We start from the raw sequence: 17,130 nt of genomic DNA on the forward strand, positions 1-17,130 counted from the left end.
CTGATATGGAATTCCAGTTCCTTCCACCTATAACTGAGGACCCAAGGGAGCTCAAGAGAGCTGCCGTGAAGGAGAGGAGGCTCCAACTGGGGGAAATGATCACCCTGTACCTGCAGTGAGTTAAACTCCAAGGCTTCCGAGGCTGACTCTCAACCTCTCACGCTGCACCAGAAAGAGGCTTTTGCAATCCCTCCTCTCTCTCCCTTTCCTGGGCATCCTTCCCCAGAGGTGAAGGACTTGCTTTCTAACAGTTGACAGCATGCACTCCTCTCAGAACTTACTCCAAGATCTGCTATCGGTGTGCTGTGTACCACTCCCCTGAGGCCTGGGCCCCAGAATCTGTTCTGGCCCGCTGGTGCCTGGAAGTGACAGCATCGTGTTATCAGGAGGTTTGACTTTCTGTCAGGCCCCGGCGCTCAGTGAAGCTCTGCCAAGGCAGCTGAGAGAACAGCACTTCCTCTCAGCCCGTGCCAGCGTGGACAGAGTGCTGATCGCCACCGGGATGCTGGCCTCATGGGGAACTTTGCAAAGAGAAGTAATACTCAGCAGTGAGGCTCCTCACTGCCAGCTCATGTATTATCAAAGCTCAGCCTGCCCGAGACTCCCTAGGACAATTACAGGAGGACCTGAAACGTGTTTCTCCATGGAACGCCCCCCTTCCTGGCTATTAGTGAATGGTGTTGACAACCAGGGCTGGAAGCCTGGGATTTGAAGGCTGGAGGGGTGGAGTGACAGGGAGGAAACTGACATTTACTGAGCAGTTACTATGTACTGAATGATTCTCCTATGCATTCTTTTTTGTTCTCATAAATCAACAGTGGGTTTTAGTGTGACCATTTTCACGTGGAAATGGAAACTCGGAGAACAAGGTGACTGGACTTCTTAGCTTGTGTTACAACCTCTATAGGAAAAGACAAAACTCGGGTTCCACATTAATTTTGTCTAATCAAAGGGATGGTTGTTTTTAATGGGAAGTTGGCTATATATGCTCAGCAGAGCCCTTATTTTCCATTCTGGGAAAGCCCACTTCAACTTTCCTAACCGTGGAAAGTAAACAGTTGCTTTCTGATGCTGAAAAGATCAAATGCACTGACAGTCATGAAAAGTGCTGTTGATGTCCTTCTTGCTTCACTTCCTCTCTCCTTCCCACCTCCTTACGCTTTCACCTTCCCTAGCAGGTTTGAAAGGAGCATGTGAGCTGCACAGAATCCTTAGTTCATTCAACAGGCATCTGTTCAGTGTTGGCTATGTGCCAGATGCTTTTATAAATTGGGGGCAAAGCGGTGACCAAAACAAAATAAAACAAATAGAAAAAAATAACCCTGCCCTTTTGGAGCTTATAATCTAAGGAGACAGGAAGAGATGCAATAAATCATACGAAAAAAGTAGATGACTTATTGTGTTAGAGGGTGGTGAGGACTATGGAGAAAAATAAAGTAGAAAAGGGAGAGAGTGATTTGCAATGAGAAGTCGGCCCCTCTGCTTTTCCTAGCAACATTCATTTCCTTCTATTTCCTCCCTTGTAAATATAATTCCTCTCATAAGAACAAGACAACTCAAGGTCTGTAAAACCCACAAAAAGCACTACATTGATAACCTGTGGTCCTGCCCATTACAGAGACCTTCCCATCATGTAAGAAGAGTAAAGGAGCCAGGCACAGAGATGCACGCCTGTAATCCCAGGGGTTCTGTAGGCTGAGATAGGAGGCTTCTGAGTTCAAAGCCAGCCCCAGCAAAAGTGAGGCACTAAGCAACTCAATGAGACTCTGTCTCTGAATAAAATAGACACACACACACACACACACACACACACAAAATAGGGCTAGTGATGTGCTTTGTCATTGAGTGTCCCTGATTTTAATACTCAGTATCACCCAAAAAAGAGTAAATGATATGCAGGGTGATTTCATTTGACTTCCACAGAAGCAGTGAAGCTTCCAGAACACCTGTAACTACAAACTTCTTTTGTGCTGCTTTTGGAATTGGGTTGGTCAGTGCTTTGGAGCACCCAGGCATGACATAAGCCTAGTGAGAAGGGAACTATACAAGATACGGGGAGTAAGCACTTTCCAAATTGCTCAAGAGGGATAAAATATCTGTGGACAAAGCATTGGAACTCTCTTACCCAGTACACTGGATCAGCTATGCAAATTTTAAATTGTGAAGTGAGAGTCATTGTTCTTCTGTGGCAAGACAAAATAAAAACTGCTAATCAAGAGAGGAAATGTAAACCATAATATCCATTCTGGGAGAGTGTAAATAGGAGTCAGCAGTGTCCAAAGAGGAGCCACCGTAACAGGATTGTGATTCAGGACCATGGATATGTCCCCACCCCCACAAGGAACTCATGAGGTGCAGACAATGGGCTGTACAGAATCTGGATTTCCAAGCCCCCGCTGCTGCTGCAACATGGACCCACCAAGTGAATTTGAAGAAAGAAGGACATGATGCAGGGAGTCTGCATCCTTTCCTCATGCCTGACATTGACCTCTATATACTGAAGGGTGCTCACTGTTCTGGCAACTCTCTGCTTGAGTGCTCTGCCCATTCACAGGGCAAACTCAAAGTGCCAAGTAGTTAATGCCTCCAAAAGTACCACTCAACTGGTGATGGAGCTGGTGGATTAACATGCCAGTGGTCAGAGTTTTGATTGCTGGGTGCATTTGACACCGTCCCTCAGGGCTCCCCAGAAGGACTGAGATCTAGTTGTCCATAGTAGCAATTAGCTTTGGAAAGAGACCCTTATTGACCTGTGAATTTCGTGCCTCTTATCTTTAACCTGACCCCATTTCCTGGAAACACAACTCGGATCACAGAGTAAAGGTGCATCTGAGCCTGGACTTCCCAGGAGAGGCTAAGACTATTGTTATTAGAGAGTAAGTTCCCATGAGTTTGGGGTCCCTGTATCGTCATTACTCATCTTTTAAAGTCAGAAAAACAAATCTTGCTCAGCCTGTCTACAAATGTGGTTAAGGACACTTCAATCTCTAGTGAGCAGTAAAAAAAAATGGTAAACTGGTAGCAACGTCAAAGGAGAAGTGCTTTTTTTTTTTTGTATTTCATTGAAAAGATTACCCAGAAAACCAGGTCTCTTTGGGTGTGCTTTTAAGGAAAATAAGTTCTGGCGTTCTATGGAACCACAGGGTGACAGCAGTCAACAATACCATATTGTATGTTTCAAAGAAGCTAGAAGAAAAGAGTTTGAATGTTCACTCCAGAAAGAGATGATAAATAAATGTTTGAAGTGATGGATACGCCAGTTACCTTGATTTCATTACACAATGGACACAAATATCAAAACAACACATTCACTCCTGAAAGTATATTTGATTATAATGTGTGAATCAAAAACAATTAAGAACTGAAATCAACACAGAACATTTTCCGAGGGGAGAAGTATCACAGCTTCAGTCTGATTTCCTTAACATTTGCTCTACCGTCTGGCACTGCCTGGATCACAAGGCAAGGGCTGTATCCTGCTCATTCTTTATTCCCAGAACCTGGACTTCTGCCAAGCACACAGTAGGTCCTCAGTTCCCATTCATTACAGCATAATGTTTCATGAATCTAACTGTGATCTTGAACATGTCATTTAACCTGTCTGGCCTTAAACTAAAGCTGTATCTGCGTTCCTGTTCAGTGCTGGTGTTTCTGGATGGGAAAGGATACTTACTGACCACTACACAGGAGAAATCAGTAAGGCAGTGAGCTGAACTAGAAAAGGAGACTGGTACCAGTGGTTTTGCAAGGATATCCAATTTCGTTGCTCTTGGTGAGAAACAGATGGTAACAGAAGGTAGGGAAGAAGGTAAACTGAGGATAGGAGGCACAGATGGAGGAGAGGGCCAGGAAGGGCAGGAAATGGGGGAACAAAGGATGTCAGGCTGATTGCATTCCCAAAAGCAGTCCATGGGAACTTCCGCCAGCCTTGGTGCTGGAGAAGGGCAGAAAGAAGCGAAACAGAAAAAGCCCAGGCACCAAAAGAAGCATAGGATCCGCTGCTGATAGGAGTTCGGAGAGCACATTTTTAGTCTTCTGGAATCCCGGTGAGTTAACGATTATTTTCGAGTTGAGCCTGACATTCCCAGAAAGCATATGGCTTACTCAGGAACACTGTGCTCTCAGCTCCAACGTGGGTGAATGGGATTACATTTTGATTGTTTAATCCCTCCCCACTTTTCTTTTTTTCTAAATCTCTAAAAGGAGTTCAGCCAAGGGCTATCTGTAACTGAGTCCACTAGGTAGACACAAGAAGCATGACTGGTGCTATCTCCTTGATCCTCCTATTAACCCAATTCCTCACTAACACCATTCTGTAAGTGAGAAAACTAAGATGAGAGGGTCCTGCTAATCATTATGCAAACTAAAGCTGGGACTCAGTCTAGGTCTGTGGACCCCTATGCGATGGCTTTAGCCCACTGTAGAGCTTCTGCCCAGGAGCATGGCCAAAGAAGAACTGATGTCCAGAGAAAAATCTCATGGAACCAGGAATTTAGACCAGTGAGTATCCTGGAATCAAGGACTAGCCATACAATAGGATTCCACCCACCTTACCCTCTTCCTGGTCTGTTCAATATGGGTCCCTCATTTTCAAATATATTTACCAAGGTGGCCCATTTATTATTCCAAATATTACATACAAAGAAAGGTCCTAAGAAGCCATTTTTAGGGATAATTGATGAAGAAACTTTCCTAAGAGTAAGAAGGGAATCTGGAATGCTAGGTACTTCTGCATAGTCAGAGACACTAGGGCAAGCAAGAGGGTTCAATGTTGGGCATTGTAGGACATGGCTACTCCAATGCCTACCCAGCCTTTGCCCATCTTCAGTAAAGCCTAAGAAATCAGAAAATGCTCCATGGGATTGGGAATTTTATAGAAACTAGTGAACAACAGGCTGTTTCAAATGTAAGGATAAATAGGCAAAATAGAGATAGAAAAGTCATCCCGAGCTAGAAGCAGGAAACAGACCTTTTACAAAGATCTTGGTAAGAAGGGGTCATGCTTCCTCAGGAGCTGCACTCCCTAGTAAATATTAAATGCACCCAGCACGGTTGAGTTGAGTTGGGGTTAACTAGGTGATGGGAGTAATGTTGTATTTTTAGCCATTTAATTAAACATTTATGATTCTGATCTCGAGGTTGTCCTTTCTGAATTTAGGAGGACTTTTCCTCTCACGCATTTTTGCAGGTTCTGCCTGTGCTCATTTGATAAAGAACCCGGGAAGGAAGTGAGTTGAAGATCAGGAACTCACAGGCTTTTCCGTACAGATCTTAAAGAGTAGCTGGAATTCAAGTGATATTTTAGGACATTCGAGGAAAATTCATCTGGAATGTAAGGACAAGTGGGTCTGTGCTGTTTGGGTGACACTAAGGTTCTTTGGGTCCATACTCGGCAGACTGTCCTGGTTGGTGGCTGCTTGTCTAAAGACACTAGCCCTGTGACTGGTGGGAGGAACGTGAAGAATGGAGTTTGTCCCCCTATTTCCTAGCATAAGGACTCCATAAGACAAAATGGGAGGGGCTGGGAGTACACTGCTCAGGTCTTTATATGGTCGCTTTTTAGAGACAATGAGAATTTTCCAGCCCTTTCTCCACTCTGCCATCATATACACACCACCTCTTTTAATCTTCCATCTGGCCCTTCAACCTGGGATCTGGGAAGCCTATTTTATAAATGAGGATACAAAGGCTCACAGATGTGAAAATGCTCCCCTAAAGCTGGTTAAGGGCACAGCCCCAAACAGAACCTTGGACTTGTGATTCTAAAGCTACCCCTCTTTTGGATTAAACCATGCTTCAAAGAAAGGGGATAGGGGAGGTAGAAGGGAAGATAAAGAAGCAAACAAAATAACAGGGAAAAAGTTGTTTTGATCACCCCTCTGCTCCCTGGCTTGCGAAAAGAGGCAAGTGAGGTGGCATTAACAGGCTCATCAGTCCGGCTGCCGCAGATCCAAGCAGAAGCCTCAGGATGGGGAATCTGTGTACCCCACGATGCTGACAAGCAAACTTGGTCCTAGTGGGTCGGTGTGGAGAGTAGAGAGGTACTTCCCGATATCCTCAAGGGAACAGGGTTGAGATCAACAGCTCTCAGAGTGATGGTCCCCCTGAGGCCTCATCTCTCCAGCAGGGTCCCCTCCCTTGACTCTACTCAGCAGGCAAGCCATGGCAGATGGGTTTGCATCACCTTGATTAAGGATTATTATTAGCCACAATGAAAGCTGTAATAATCAATGCTAATTTATACACCTCCTTTCCCCAAGGGCCTCTGATTGAGAGAAGTGTGATTTCCTAGCCTGCAGTTATTAATATATCCTGCATCCCACTGCCAAATGGGGCCAAGCGATGGACTTGGATGGCCCGAAAGTTGGAATGTGTCCAATTTTGGTCTCTTCACCTCTCTCTGACCTAAATGTTCATAGTAGCTCAAATGAAATGTCTAATAACTTTTTATTCAAATCTTCTTGGGTTAAAACTGAGAGGAGTTGAAGGATGTGCCCTAGATAGATTTCCTGTCTTTCTTTGGGGATAGTTTTTTTAGTAAGATCTCTGGGCCTTTCATTTGCTTCTTAAAGGAAACATGTCTCATGGTGTCTTTTTCTTTCTTCAATGCATCCAGCCAGCCAGGTAATAGCATTTCAGTGACTCTTACCATATTCCAGGTCTGGGGCTTGCTGACTGCAACATGACAGGGGTTAGGCATGGTCACCATTCTAAGGGACTCAAGCCCATAAGGGCTTCCTAACCTTTTGGGGTCATGGTCTTCCTGAAAAACAAGGGGAAACTATTGGTGCCCTCCTTTCTTCACAATGCCTGAAAGGCAGGCACACACATTAGCACATCTAAGTTTACAGTAACTCATGGAGCCGAGTGCAGTGGCACATGCCTGCCATCCCAGTGGCTCAGGAGGCTGAGGCAGGAGGATTGTGAGTTCAAAGCCAGCCTCAACAAAAGTGAGGAACTGAGCAACTCAGTAAAACCCTGTCTCTAAGTAAAATACAAAAATAGGGCTGGGGATATGGCTCCGTGGTCCAGTGCCCCTGAATTCAATTCCTGGTAATCTCCCCCCAAAAGAAGAAGAAACTCATGAACCTGCCTTTAGGGAAGTTCCATATGCCACAGAAGCCCATTCAGGGACACTCTGTAGCATGATGGACCCCAAATTAGGACCCCATGTTCAAGTGAGTATTATTCTGGATATTTGATAAAAGGGTGATATATCCTCTGATATACCAAGTGATGTAGCTCCATCATTGAGTGTCCCTGATTTCAATACTCAGTACCCACCCAAAAAAGAGTAAATGATATGCAGGGTGATTTCATTTGACTTCCACAGAAGCAGAGAAGCTTCCAGAACACCTTTAACTACAAACTTCTTTTGTGCTGCTTTTGGAATTGGGTTGGTCAGTGCTTTGGAGCACCCAGGCATGACATAAGCCTAGTGAGAAGGGAACTATACAAGATACGGGGAGTAAGCACTTTCCAAATTGCTCAAGAGGGATAAAATATCTGTGGACAAAGCATTGGAACTCTCTTACCCAGTACACTGGATCAGCTATGCAAATTTTAAATTGTGAAGTGAGAGTCATTGTGACACCCTCCAAAACTCAGTCTCATGTCAAAACACAGTACATACTTGATTAGAAGCCAGACACATTCATCCTGAAATTGCTGCAGAGTGACTCTGTGAGTTTCTGCAGATTTCTTCCCTTCCTTCACTGGGCTTTGAGTTCTCAATATTTCCAGTTACTCTTGATGCGCTCCGAGAGCTCCTCTGACACTCTAGGACCTGCCGACCATCTCTCGCTAGTTTTCCAAGTGTGGTCTCTTCTCCAGTATGCACACTTTTTCTTATTCAATTCCACCAGTGCCCAGGCCAGATGATATCATTCCTGCTCCCCTTTCCCCAGCCCACCCCCTTGCTAGAGAAGAGCAGCCGGCATTAGAGGCAGAGACACTTGGGAGACAACAGAGTCCCCACCACTGATAGAACAGCCTTGGGCAATTTCTTTAAACTCAGTGACTCAGTTTTCACCTCTGTGAAATGGAGATACTAATAATAGGTACTCACAGGGCTTACTGGGCCCTAATCATACAGAGTGAATTAATTGCATCAGTTCCAAATATTATTCTTTCCCTCCCTACCTACCTCTCTTTATTTATTTATTTATTTTTTATTATAAGATTTGCATTCTTGAAGGGAACTTGACTGCCATTTGTACCCACATATTTTTTTTTCCCCTAGTGACACAGCAGGGGCAGTTAACATAAATTCATTCAGTAGGAAGACGTTAGGAGCACAGACACAAGTGGTCCAGCCCATGGCATTTGGGACCCAGGAAAAGGGCCTCAAAACAGCCTCTAGGTTTCCCACAGGTAAAGGGGGGTGGCAAGCTGAGGCCAAGGGCCCAGGATACCTTTCAGCTGAGCAGGGTGACGGCACTGAAAGGAGCATCTGCTGCCAAAGGTGGTGCCCTCAGGACAGGAGAAGGAAGCGGCATAGACGTGGTGGTGGTCTGGGGCGCCGCAGTCCACCGGCTCACACACCACCTGCTTACTCCACTTGCCCTCTGTGCAGGTCACTGTGACACTGGGTCCCACCTGAAAGACAGAGATAGGAGCAGTGAGGGACAGCTGACTGGATCCTGGGTGTGGGAAAATACCCTACTCTCCCAGGTGACAACGGAGTCTTGTCCAGGGACCAGAGACCAATGTTTAGCAGTGAGCATTCACTCAGGTGAACAATCTCCCCCAGTGGGTGAATTAGATATTTCAGCTCCCACTTCTTTTACAAGTGCAGAAACTGAAGCTCAGAGACATTATATGATCAGTCCCAGGTTATCCACCTGGAAAAAAAAGATAAATGGGACTTGAATCCAAAGACTATGCCCTCTAAAAGCTGCATATAGTATCTTCCAGACCATTATTTTCATCTTATTGATGAGAGATTAATGGTGACATAAGACCGACATGGTGATTTCTTTAATAAAACAGACTCAGAAACATGATTAAATGTTGAACTTGGAATTCTTTTCTTGGAGGAGGCTACCAGGAGTCCAGTCGAGGGCTTGGTGCATAGTAGGCCCTGCCCTGCGATAGAGGAGGCCTGGGAGTTTGCCCTTTGTGTTATGAGAGCATGAGCAAGGGCCTTTCCTTATCTCAGTTCTCACATTGGCCACACCAGTGATTGCTTTAAGAGCCACTCCCTAATTTGAGATTTGATGGCTCGATAGTCAAGAGAGACAGACATGAAGAACAAACAAGTGGAGGAAAAACGAAAAGCCTGACAGAGATCAGAACTAAATTACAAGATGGTAGGGCTGTGTAGGTGGAAGGGTGAGGCCATGCCACAGAGCCAAGGGAAGGAGGACGGTCATTGGCAGCCCGGGGCCTCTATTCAAGGAGGAAGCCGCCAAATCCCAGGGGATTGGGGATGCCAAGTGTTGATCTGAGATTTTTTAAAAGCAAAGGACATTTTCCTCTCTTAAGTACACATCAAAGCAGCAGAGGTCCCACTGCCAAAACAGCCTAATTGTTTCCATAGGCGTTCAGACCTGCCATGTCTGACACACGGAAGTAGGTGTCTAAGATGAGCAAGCCCAGAAGCTCTGTACAAATAGGCGTTCCCAGCAATAATGAATGTGCCCTGTGTGTTTGCAGGGTGAAGGCAGAGGCTATTGGCAGGGCTCCTGAAAAAAGGTATATCTAGCAACAGAGATCTGGAATCCTCCAACCACAGGACCGGAAAGACTTTCAACTATAAATGTCTCTCACTTCCCCATACCCCACCCAAGATACCAAAGTAACATCTGGCTGAAGCAATATTCTGCCACGGCACTCAGATCCACTCAGGACCATGGATCTCATGCAGGACACGTCCACATTTCCATGAGCGCCGCTAATGATTTCCCGAAGCTTCTCTGCTGCTGAGGTCTTACCGTGGGACTCCAAGCCACCCACGTGGGCAGCCAGAAGAGACTTTGTCAAGCATGATTTGACCATGCCGTGTCCCTGTTGTCCTAAACTGCCTAACTAAGCTGGGAGGGCCCCACACCAGCGGACCCAGCTGGACCCTCTTGCCTGATGACTTAGTGAGTTTAGAAAAAGGACAGTGTTTCCACCTGTGACATGCACATTGTCAGCAACAGGCTTCCACTCGTTACTCCTGCCCTGCCAGAGCATACACCTATCCCTTCCCCCAGCATGCACCGCTTTGTTTAGCTGTCTGCTTCTCAGTTCGATGGTTACAATGTCATGTCACCTATCCCAGGGCACTTTCCTTGCATCCCCCTGTGTTTCCAGGCCACTACTCATGAATTGTTTGTCTCCGCTCCCCAAGTAGCCACTAAGCTCCTTGAGAACAGGGACTAGGTCTCTCTTAATCTCCAGGATCTAGTACTGCGTCTGATTCATAGTGGACACATGTTTCGTGATGGATGAATGGAAGAGCACCTCTTAGACAAAGGGCTCACCTCTTCCTAAAGCTGCCCCATTCTAATATGATAGAGTTCTGACTGCAAGAGGTTCATTCCAGAATGCTCAGCCTGTGGCCTTGCAGATTCGCAACCTACAACAGACATGGTTGTGTGTGGGTATGGAACACAACTCTGTACAAGCAGCCTTCTTTCAGAGATTCCAGATGGCTTTGTTAGTTGCTTGATCCATTCATTTGTTGGGGTGGGGTGGAATCTAGTCTCTATGTTGTGTGACAGCCCTGTCTTAAGTGCTGGGGATTCTGCAGGAGCATGTTCTGCACCCACCAGCCTCACCAGGGCTCTGCACTCAGCACCTGCACGCACCTGGCTCTTGATCAGTTCATCGTCCCGCTGTATCTGGAGCACGTAGCCTGTCCGGCAGCTCACAGTGCACTGGGCGCCATGGTAGCGGTCACTGCTGGAGCAATTGAGAAAAGCATTCTCCAAGGCCAGCTCTGGGCAGTCGGTGGCTTCACAGGCAAAGTGCACACAGCTAGAGAAGGAAGAAACAAGAGGGTCAGAAGGGATTTCCTCCCAGGAAAACCACAATCCAGCTGGAAGATAGAGACTGAGCCTCTCTCCCCAGAATTCCTGGAGGCTGAGGCTAAGTGGAGGAAGGGGTGCTGGCTGAGGTAGAGAAGACTGACTCTGGAGGCCACGGGTAAGGTTTATCCTTACAAGCTCAACTTTGGAGACAGACAATCTAGGGTTCAAATCGTACCACTTGAAAGGGTTGTGGTTATCAGGTTTCAAAACTCATAGAACCTCAATTTTTCCATTTAAGAAATGGGGATCATTAGGATTACAGCAACTATTTATTGAGTTTCCTATCTTTCAACCACTGGGTTGAGTGAAAACCTCTTTGTTTTTTATAAGAGTAAACACCTTCAAGGGTCATGGGGAGGATTAAACAGTTAATTCAGGAAATACACATAGCAGAGTTCCTGGCACATAATCAGCACTCAATAACTGGTTGCTAATTTTATCAATACATTTGTGCTCTCTTCCCTAGAAGCTGTGTGACTCTGGACAAGCCAAATATCTCTCTAGGATTCTGTGTACCTTCAAGTTCAGCTGACCTCATAGAGCCATGAGACTCAAGTGAGGGAAGTAAAAGTCTTTCGTACCTGCAAAGCCACTGAAGAATTCTTAGCAAAGTTGTACAGCATGCCCTGCACCTTGCTATAATTGCTGTCCCTACTTTTTCTGCCAATCTGAATCCTACCAATTCTTCGAGGCTGAGTTACATGTAATTGCTATAGGAAACTTTCCCTTTGTTCCCCAAGTGAGCTCCCTTCCAAGCATTCTGCCGTTCTTTCTCTGACAAAGGTCCTTCATGCTGAATGCATTGAAAACATGGGGCCTGGGGACCCACAGGGACTGCAGTCTGTGCCAGCCTTTAAAGATAGGAATGCAAACAACATCAATCCCTGTGCCTGGATGATCTTCCCCCTTGTGTTACAGCTGTGCTGACTGTGGGAACATAACTCACTGGTGGCTTATGCACAAGAGCTCACTCTTTGCTCACAAGCACCCTGTAGGCTAAGTGCTCCTCACTTCAGAGTTGGAAAAATTGAAGGCCAGCAGGATTAAGTCACCTATTTATCTTCCCATCCACATGTGTGATCCCAGAGTCCTTGCTGTTAACCTTGCCCATGGTCCAGGACTAGAATATCCTGAGGGCAGAGGAAAGAGACCTTTTTCATCTCAGTGTACTTTGCATTGTGACTAAAAATGCCTGGCAACTGATGTTGCCTAAACTGAAAGAAACAAACTGGGTGGTGCCTTGCAATGGCTCCTAAGAATCTGAGACTTTATCCCAAACACAGAAGGCTTCTTACTCCCTGTTCTGTCTGACTGCTGCTGCTTCTACCCCAGCACCTGGCCTACCATGAGCACAGTTTTACATTTTGGCCTACCATGAGCTAGATTTGCATTCAGAATCTGGAGACTCTCATTTTCCTATTTCCATCCAGGATACCGGAAAACATTTTTACCAAACCAGATTCAGAAGAGCTTCCCAATATTTTCCTTGGTGCTGTTTCAGGATATCCCACTGAGCCTTCCCCGCTGTACACTACCTACTGATCAAAAGTATGGTGAAAGCCAGGTGTGTTGGTGCAGGCCTGTCATCCCAGAGGCTTGGGAGGCTGAGGCAGGAGGATAGCAAGTTCAAAGCCAGCCTCAGCAACGTAGTGAGAACCTAAACTTACTGAGACCTTATCTCAAAATAAAAAATAAAAAGAGACAGAGGATGTGGCTCAGTGGTTAAGCACCACTGGGTTCCATTCCTGGTACCATGAAAAAAAAAAAAAAGTCTAGCAAAAATAGAGTAAAGGAAACTGAGCTAACAGCCTCTAGGACAAATCATAAACAAATTCCCTTTCCTTTTCTTGAATACTCAGAGAAGGGCAAGCCCTTTAAGTCGGGGCTCAGGCCCTCCCTGGTGTGGTTTTGTGTTGGCCACACACCTCTTTTCTGAAAGGCAGGGCCACTGCCATTAAATGGCGCTGGCAGAACTACTTTCATTCTCCACCCTCTCTTCACTCCTGACAGCCTGGTGCTGTGCCACGTGGAGACCTCCAAGAGGCTGCAACTGCAGCGTTCACACAAGGGCTTTGACCAAACAATGCATCTGTGAGCGCTGGGGGAAGAACCACATGGTTCCAATTTAAATAGATTTACTCCATGAGCTACCAGCTACCGAGCTGTTCTTCGGACCTGCGCCTTACAGAGTGGACAGCTCACTCTGCTCCCAGAAGGCACCGGGGCTCCTGCCCTGTTGAAGACCCAGAGAGGAGAAAGCACTTTCTTCTCTGGGCTCTGAGCCATCCAGGGGAAACTAGCACCCTGCTTGTTCTGTCACATTAAAGATTTTCCTTGTGGGAAAGTGGAACACTGAAACGCTTCATTTCCTTGGATGGAGAAAAAGCACAAGGCTTCTTGATCAGGGAAATCTGAGTGCACGTCCTAGCTCTGCCTTTTTTTCAGTTATTCTACCTTGGAAATTCATATAACATCCTGAGCCTCCGTTTCCTCATCTTTAAAGTGAAAACAATAAAATGATTGTTCCCTCAGAACCGTCTGCTGAGTGAATATCATCCATGTGTTTGTCCATTCAACAGCCTTTGACTGGGGGCCTCACCGAGTCAGGCATTCTTGGAGAGAACGAGTAAGTGGATGAGCATTTTGACCTCTGCTCTCCTGCCAGTTGAAAAAGGTGGTCCTTTGTATTTAAAAAGGGAGGACAGTGCCAAGGAATGGTAACCAATGAGAGCATTTTGGATAGTGATGTGCACCATAAGACATTAAAACAAAGTGAAATTATAGAGGTTGATTATTTGTGTTGGGGGGTGGGGACTTTTTAATGGAAGGACCCAAGAAGAAGGGACATTTGAACTAAAACCTGGGCGAAATGAAGGGATCAGACATACAAAGTGTTGGAGTAGAGGGTGTCCCAGGCAGACTGAAGAGCCGGTGTGATGATCCAGGACAGGACAGGGTATGGTGTGTTTGTAGAAAGGGAAGGTGAATGTCTGAGAAATGCTTTGGAAACAATGAAGCTCCCCCAGGTGTTCTCTTGACTCTGCCTCTTTTTGCTATAGAAAGAAAATATTTCCTACCTGCACATGAAACCAAAAAGTTTCATGTGCAGGTAGGAATGGGAAGGAGTGGATTAATCAATCAGTTTTCTTGGCTGCAGGACTTCTCAGAACCTTGATTATTCAAATGCATATGGACAGTGTCCAGAAAGAAGCAAAGGGTTGAATGATTTTCCAAACCCTTATACCTTTCTGTTTTCATGAGACATTTCTTAGGACTAAGGTCTTCTAGAACACAGTTTGGAGAGTGAGTCCTCCTTGGTTTTTAGGCACATCTGACTGCACCTACCTTGCAGATTTGCAAACAGAAAGAAAGGGGGAGAAAGAGGCGATCTGCACCAGGCATTTGCCACTGGGTCTCACCCACATCTTCATATCTGCAACCACACAGTATCTCCTTCAGGTAGTGAAATTAGTCCCATTTGGGACTAAGAGTTCTGAGCTGCTTGCTCAGGACCACTAAGCTTAGACAGGATTCTGATAGAGATCTGCCAGTGTGCTCCCTAGGTCCCCATTCACTCCTTACCATCCTGATGGTTGGAAAAGGTTGTGGGAATGCACGTTCAAAAAAGGTAAGGCCAAGGTCGTGGTGCAGGGATACAGCTTGCCTAGGATGCGTGAGGAATTGGGTTGATCCCCGGCACCACATTAAAATAAGAACAAATAAAATGAAGGTATTGTGTCCATCTACAACTAAAAAGAAAAAAATAAAATAAAAATAAAAATTCGAAATAAAAAAATGGTAAATGTCACCCCAATAAACCCTCCCATGTAACTGTCATTTCCAAAATATAAGACCCCAAACCGAATTAAGGAAACCAAACAATGGCTTTAATACTAGTGAGGGACAGTCAATAAAAACAAGAAAAGAAGGGAAAAAATGAAGACACTTCTCTGAAAGAAGGAAGATGGCTGATGGGATGGGTGGAAGAAAGGACAATGGGTATTTGCATCAAATTCTCACACCTGGTCAAAGGTAGAACCTGTGCCTCCATGATAAAGAGCTAATCAAACTCTACACGTATATTATATGTATATTTTCATGCATATAGTTACAGACTCAAGTTCCAAATGGAAGTAGAATGTAATGTGATCCCCCAACTGCTGTCCCCCCTGCTGCCTGAAATAGACACTAATTGCACCTAACAGCCAGGACCTGGGCAGTACTGGAATCAGGAGGAAGGTCGAGGGTAAAGGCTGGTGAAGCCTTCTCCCGAGTTCTGTCCTTTGACTGGTGGATTCCCGCCTATGACCTGCTGCTCAGCCACAATGACTCCATGGAGAGTGAAGATAATCACAGGTGTGGTTTAGGCATGGTTCTTGGTTGCCGGTGGACACCATGTACAAGGCTGGATACGATCTCTGTGGGATCAACTTGGAGCTGAGGCTGAGAAACAGTTAGCACAAGGGGACCTAAATTTTCTGCCCAGAAATGAGGCTCCCAGGGGAAGTAAACCTAAAAGACCCTTCTACCCAGGATTTCCAGGAGCAGCACTGGGACTCAGTATGGAGGTTAAGATGCTGCAGAGCAGAGGTGCAAACTCAGTGGCCTCTGAGGTCCAGGCAGAGGACCTGAAAGGCTAGACAAGCAGGATGGAGTGGGATGTGTCTGGCCACTGCAGAGCTGTTCCCCACTTCAGTCCAAGGCTGCATGGTGGGACAGAGGGCCTGTTGCTTTCCAGTCTCATGATTTCTTGAAAGAGTTCGAGGAAGAAATCTGGTTTTTAATAGGAACTCTTCTGGTATTTAAGTTTTGGCAACTAATTAAAGATAGTAACTAATGAAGGCTAATGAAAAAACTGTTTGTGGCCTCATCTGGCCGAGGGGACATCAGTCTTGAAACCTCTGGTGAAAAAGGAAACAGAAGCAGATTCCCAAGAACCAGATTCAAAGCTTGGCTCTGCTCCTAACGTGCTGGGTGGCTTTACAAGGCTCATGTCCCTTGTCTGGACCCTGAATTTCCTACTGAATAAGGATACAGAACTTGGGAATCTTTGAGAAGCTTGCATTTGAGGTGCCGTGGTTTTTTGAAGACCAACAACAGAGGTCTATAAATTCAAAGCCCTTTGGAATGGGAAAAGATAGGCATTGATGAGCCTAAGTACTTATAAGGCAAAGAACTTGCAGGAATTCTGGTAGCTCACTGAAGGGGGCAGGAGCCGAAGGATAGTTTAAAGAGTGCAGCAGCATCCAGTACTGTCAAAGGCACAGTGATGCTCAGTTCCATCTGCAGCTACATCCCTATGACCAGTGGCTGCCTACCCATCTGTGACATGCCCTGATTCCTTTGTGAGTCAGGGAAGTTGGATGCAGAGGTGGGCAGCAACAGCCTAGGGCCTCTGCTGGGAGCAGCTCCACTCTTCTGTGAATCCCCACCAGACGTCTAGGGTATTCCACACCTGGGACCAAGCAGTGAGCACTCTAGCTCCAGCCTGTGGGCGCTCACAAACCGCAGCCCAGGTCCACCCTGGTTGGAAAGATTTCATACCAGGCATACAAAGGGCTTGTTCCTCCTAAAGGTAGCATTCTGAACACTATCTCTTTACCACACTGGCCTCTCTCTGGATTGAACAGCAAGTAGAATGGGGAAGAGTTTAAGGTGAAAGAAGAAAAAGAATACAAAATAATAAAAGAGGTCAGAAGAAGGAAGAAGAGAGAGAATAAATGTTTAAATACACGATCCCTTGAATTTTATAATAAACTGTTTACTTTCCATTTAGAACCAGGAGGTTGGATGTATGGATGTTCTGTGGGGGGGAGGGGGGGAGACACTGAGGCCCCAATGTCATGATGGCACTTCTGTCACTGAAGAAGCATCTTACATTCCCCACCCCCACCCCTGTGGCTGCTGCCTCCCCCCAACTTTTCCTCTTTTCACAATTCAATGTAGAGCTGGGATTTGGCTAGAATTCCACAACTGGACCCTCTCATTGGAAACCTGATCCTGTTTTCTTGGGCCTCTGAATTTATACCGAGCATTGCACAGGGGCTGGGGACCCTTGAATCTAGGTCAGAACATGTCGCCGGCATTGATTTTGCTAGAGTGAAGCTTCTCT

General features: G+C 45.9%; 1 protein-coding gene across 1 annotated transcript in view; it reads right to left on the reverse strand.

Annotated features, from left to right (window-relative positions):
• The window catches only part of Pappa (pappalysin 1), a 237,008-nt gene that overhangs the window by 45,579 nt on the left and 174,299 nt on the right, over window positions 1-17,130 (reverse strand). The window contains exons 14-15 of the mRNA XM_048813215.1: window positions 10,797-10,965; window positions 8,415-8,598 (exon numbers count right to left, since the gene is read on the reverse strand). Coding sequence (XP_048669172.1) covers window positions 8,415-8,598; window positions 10,797-10,965 — 353 coding nt within the window. The remainder of the gene's footprint in view (window positions 1-8,414; window positions 8,599-10,796; window positions 10,966-17,130) is intronic.

Source organism: Marmota marmota, unplaced genomic scaffold, assembly GCF_001458135.2.
Source record: "Marmota marmota marmota unplaced genomic scaffold, marMar, whole genome shotgun sequence".
Taxonomy (NCBI): Eukaryota; Metazoa; Chordata; class Mammalia; order Rodentia; family Sciuridae; genus Marmota; species Marmota marmota.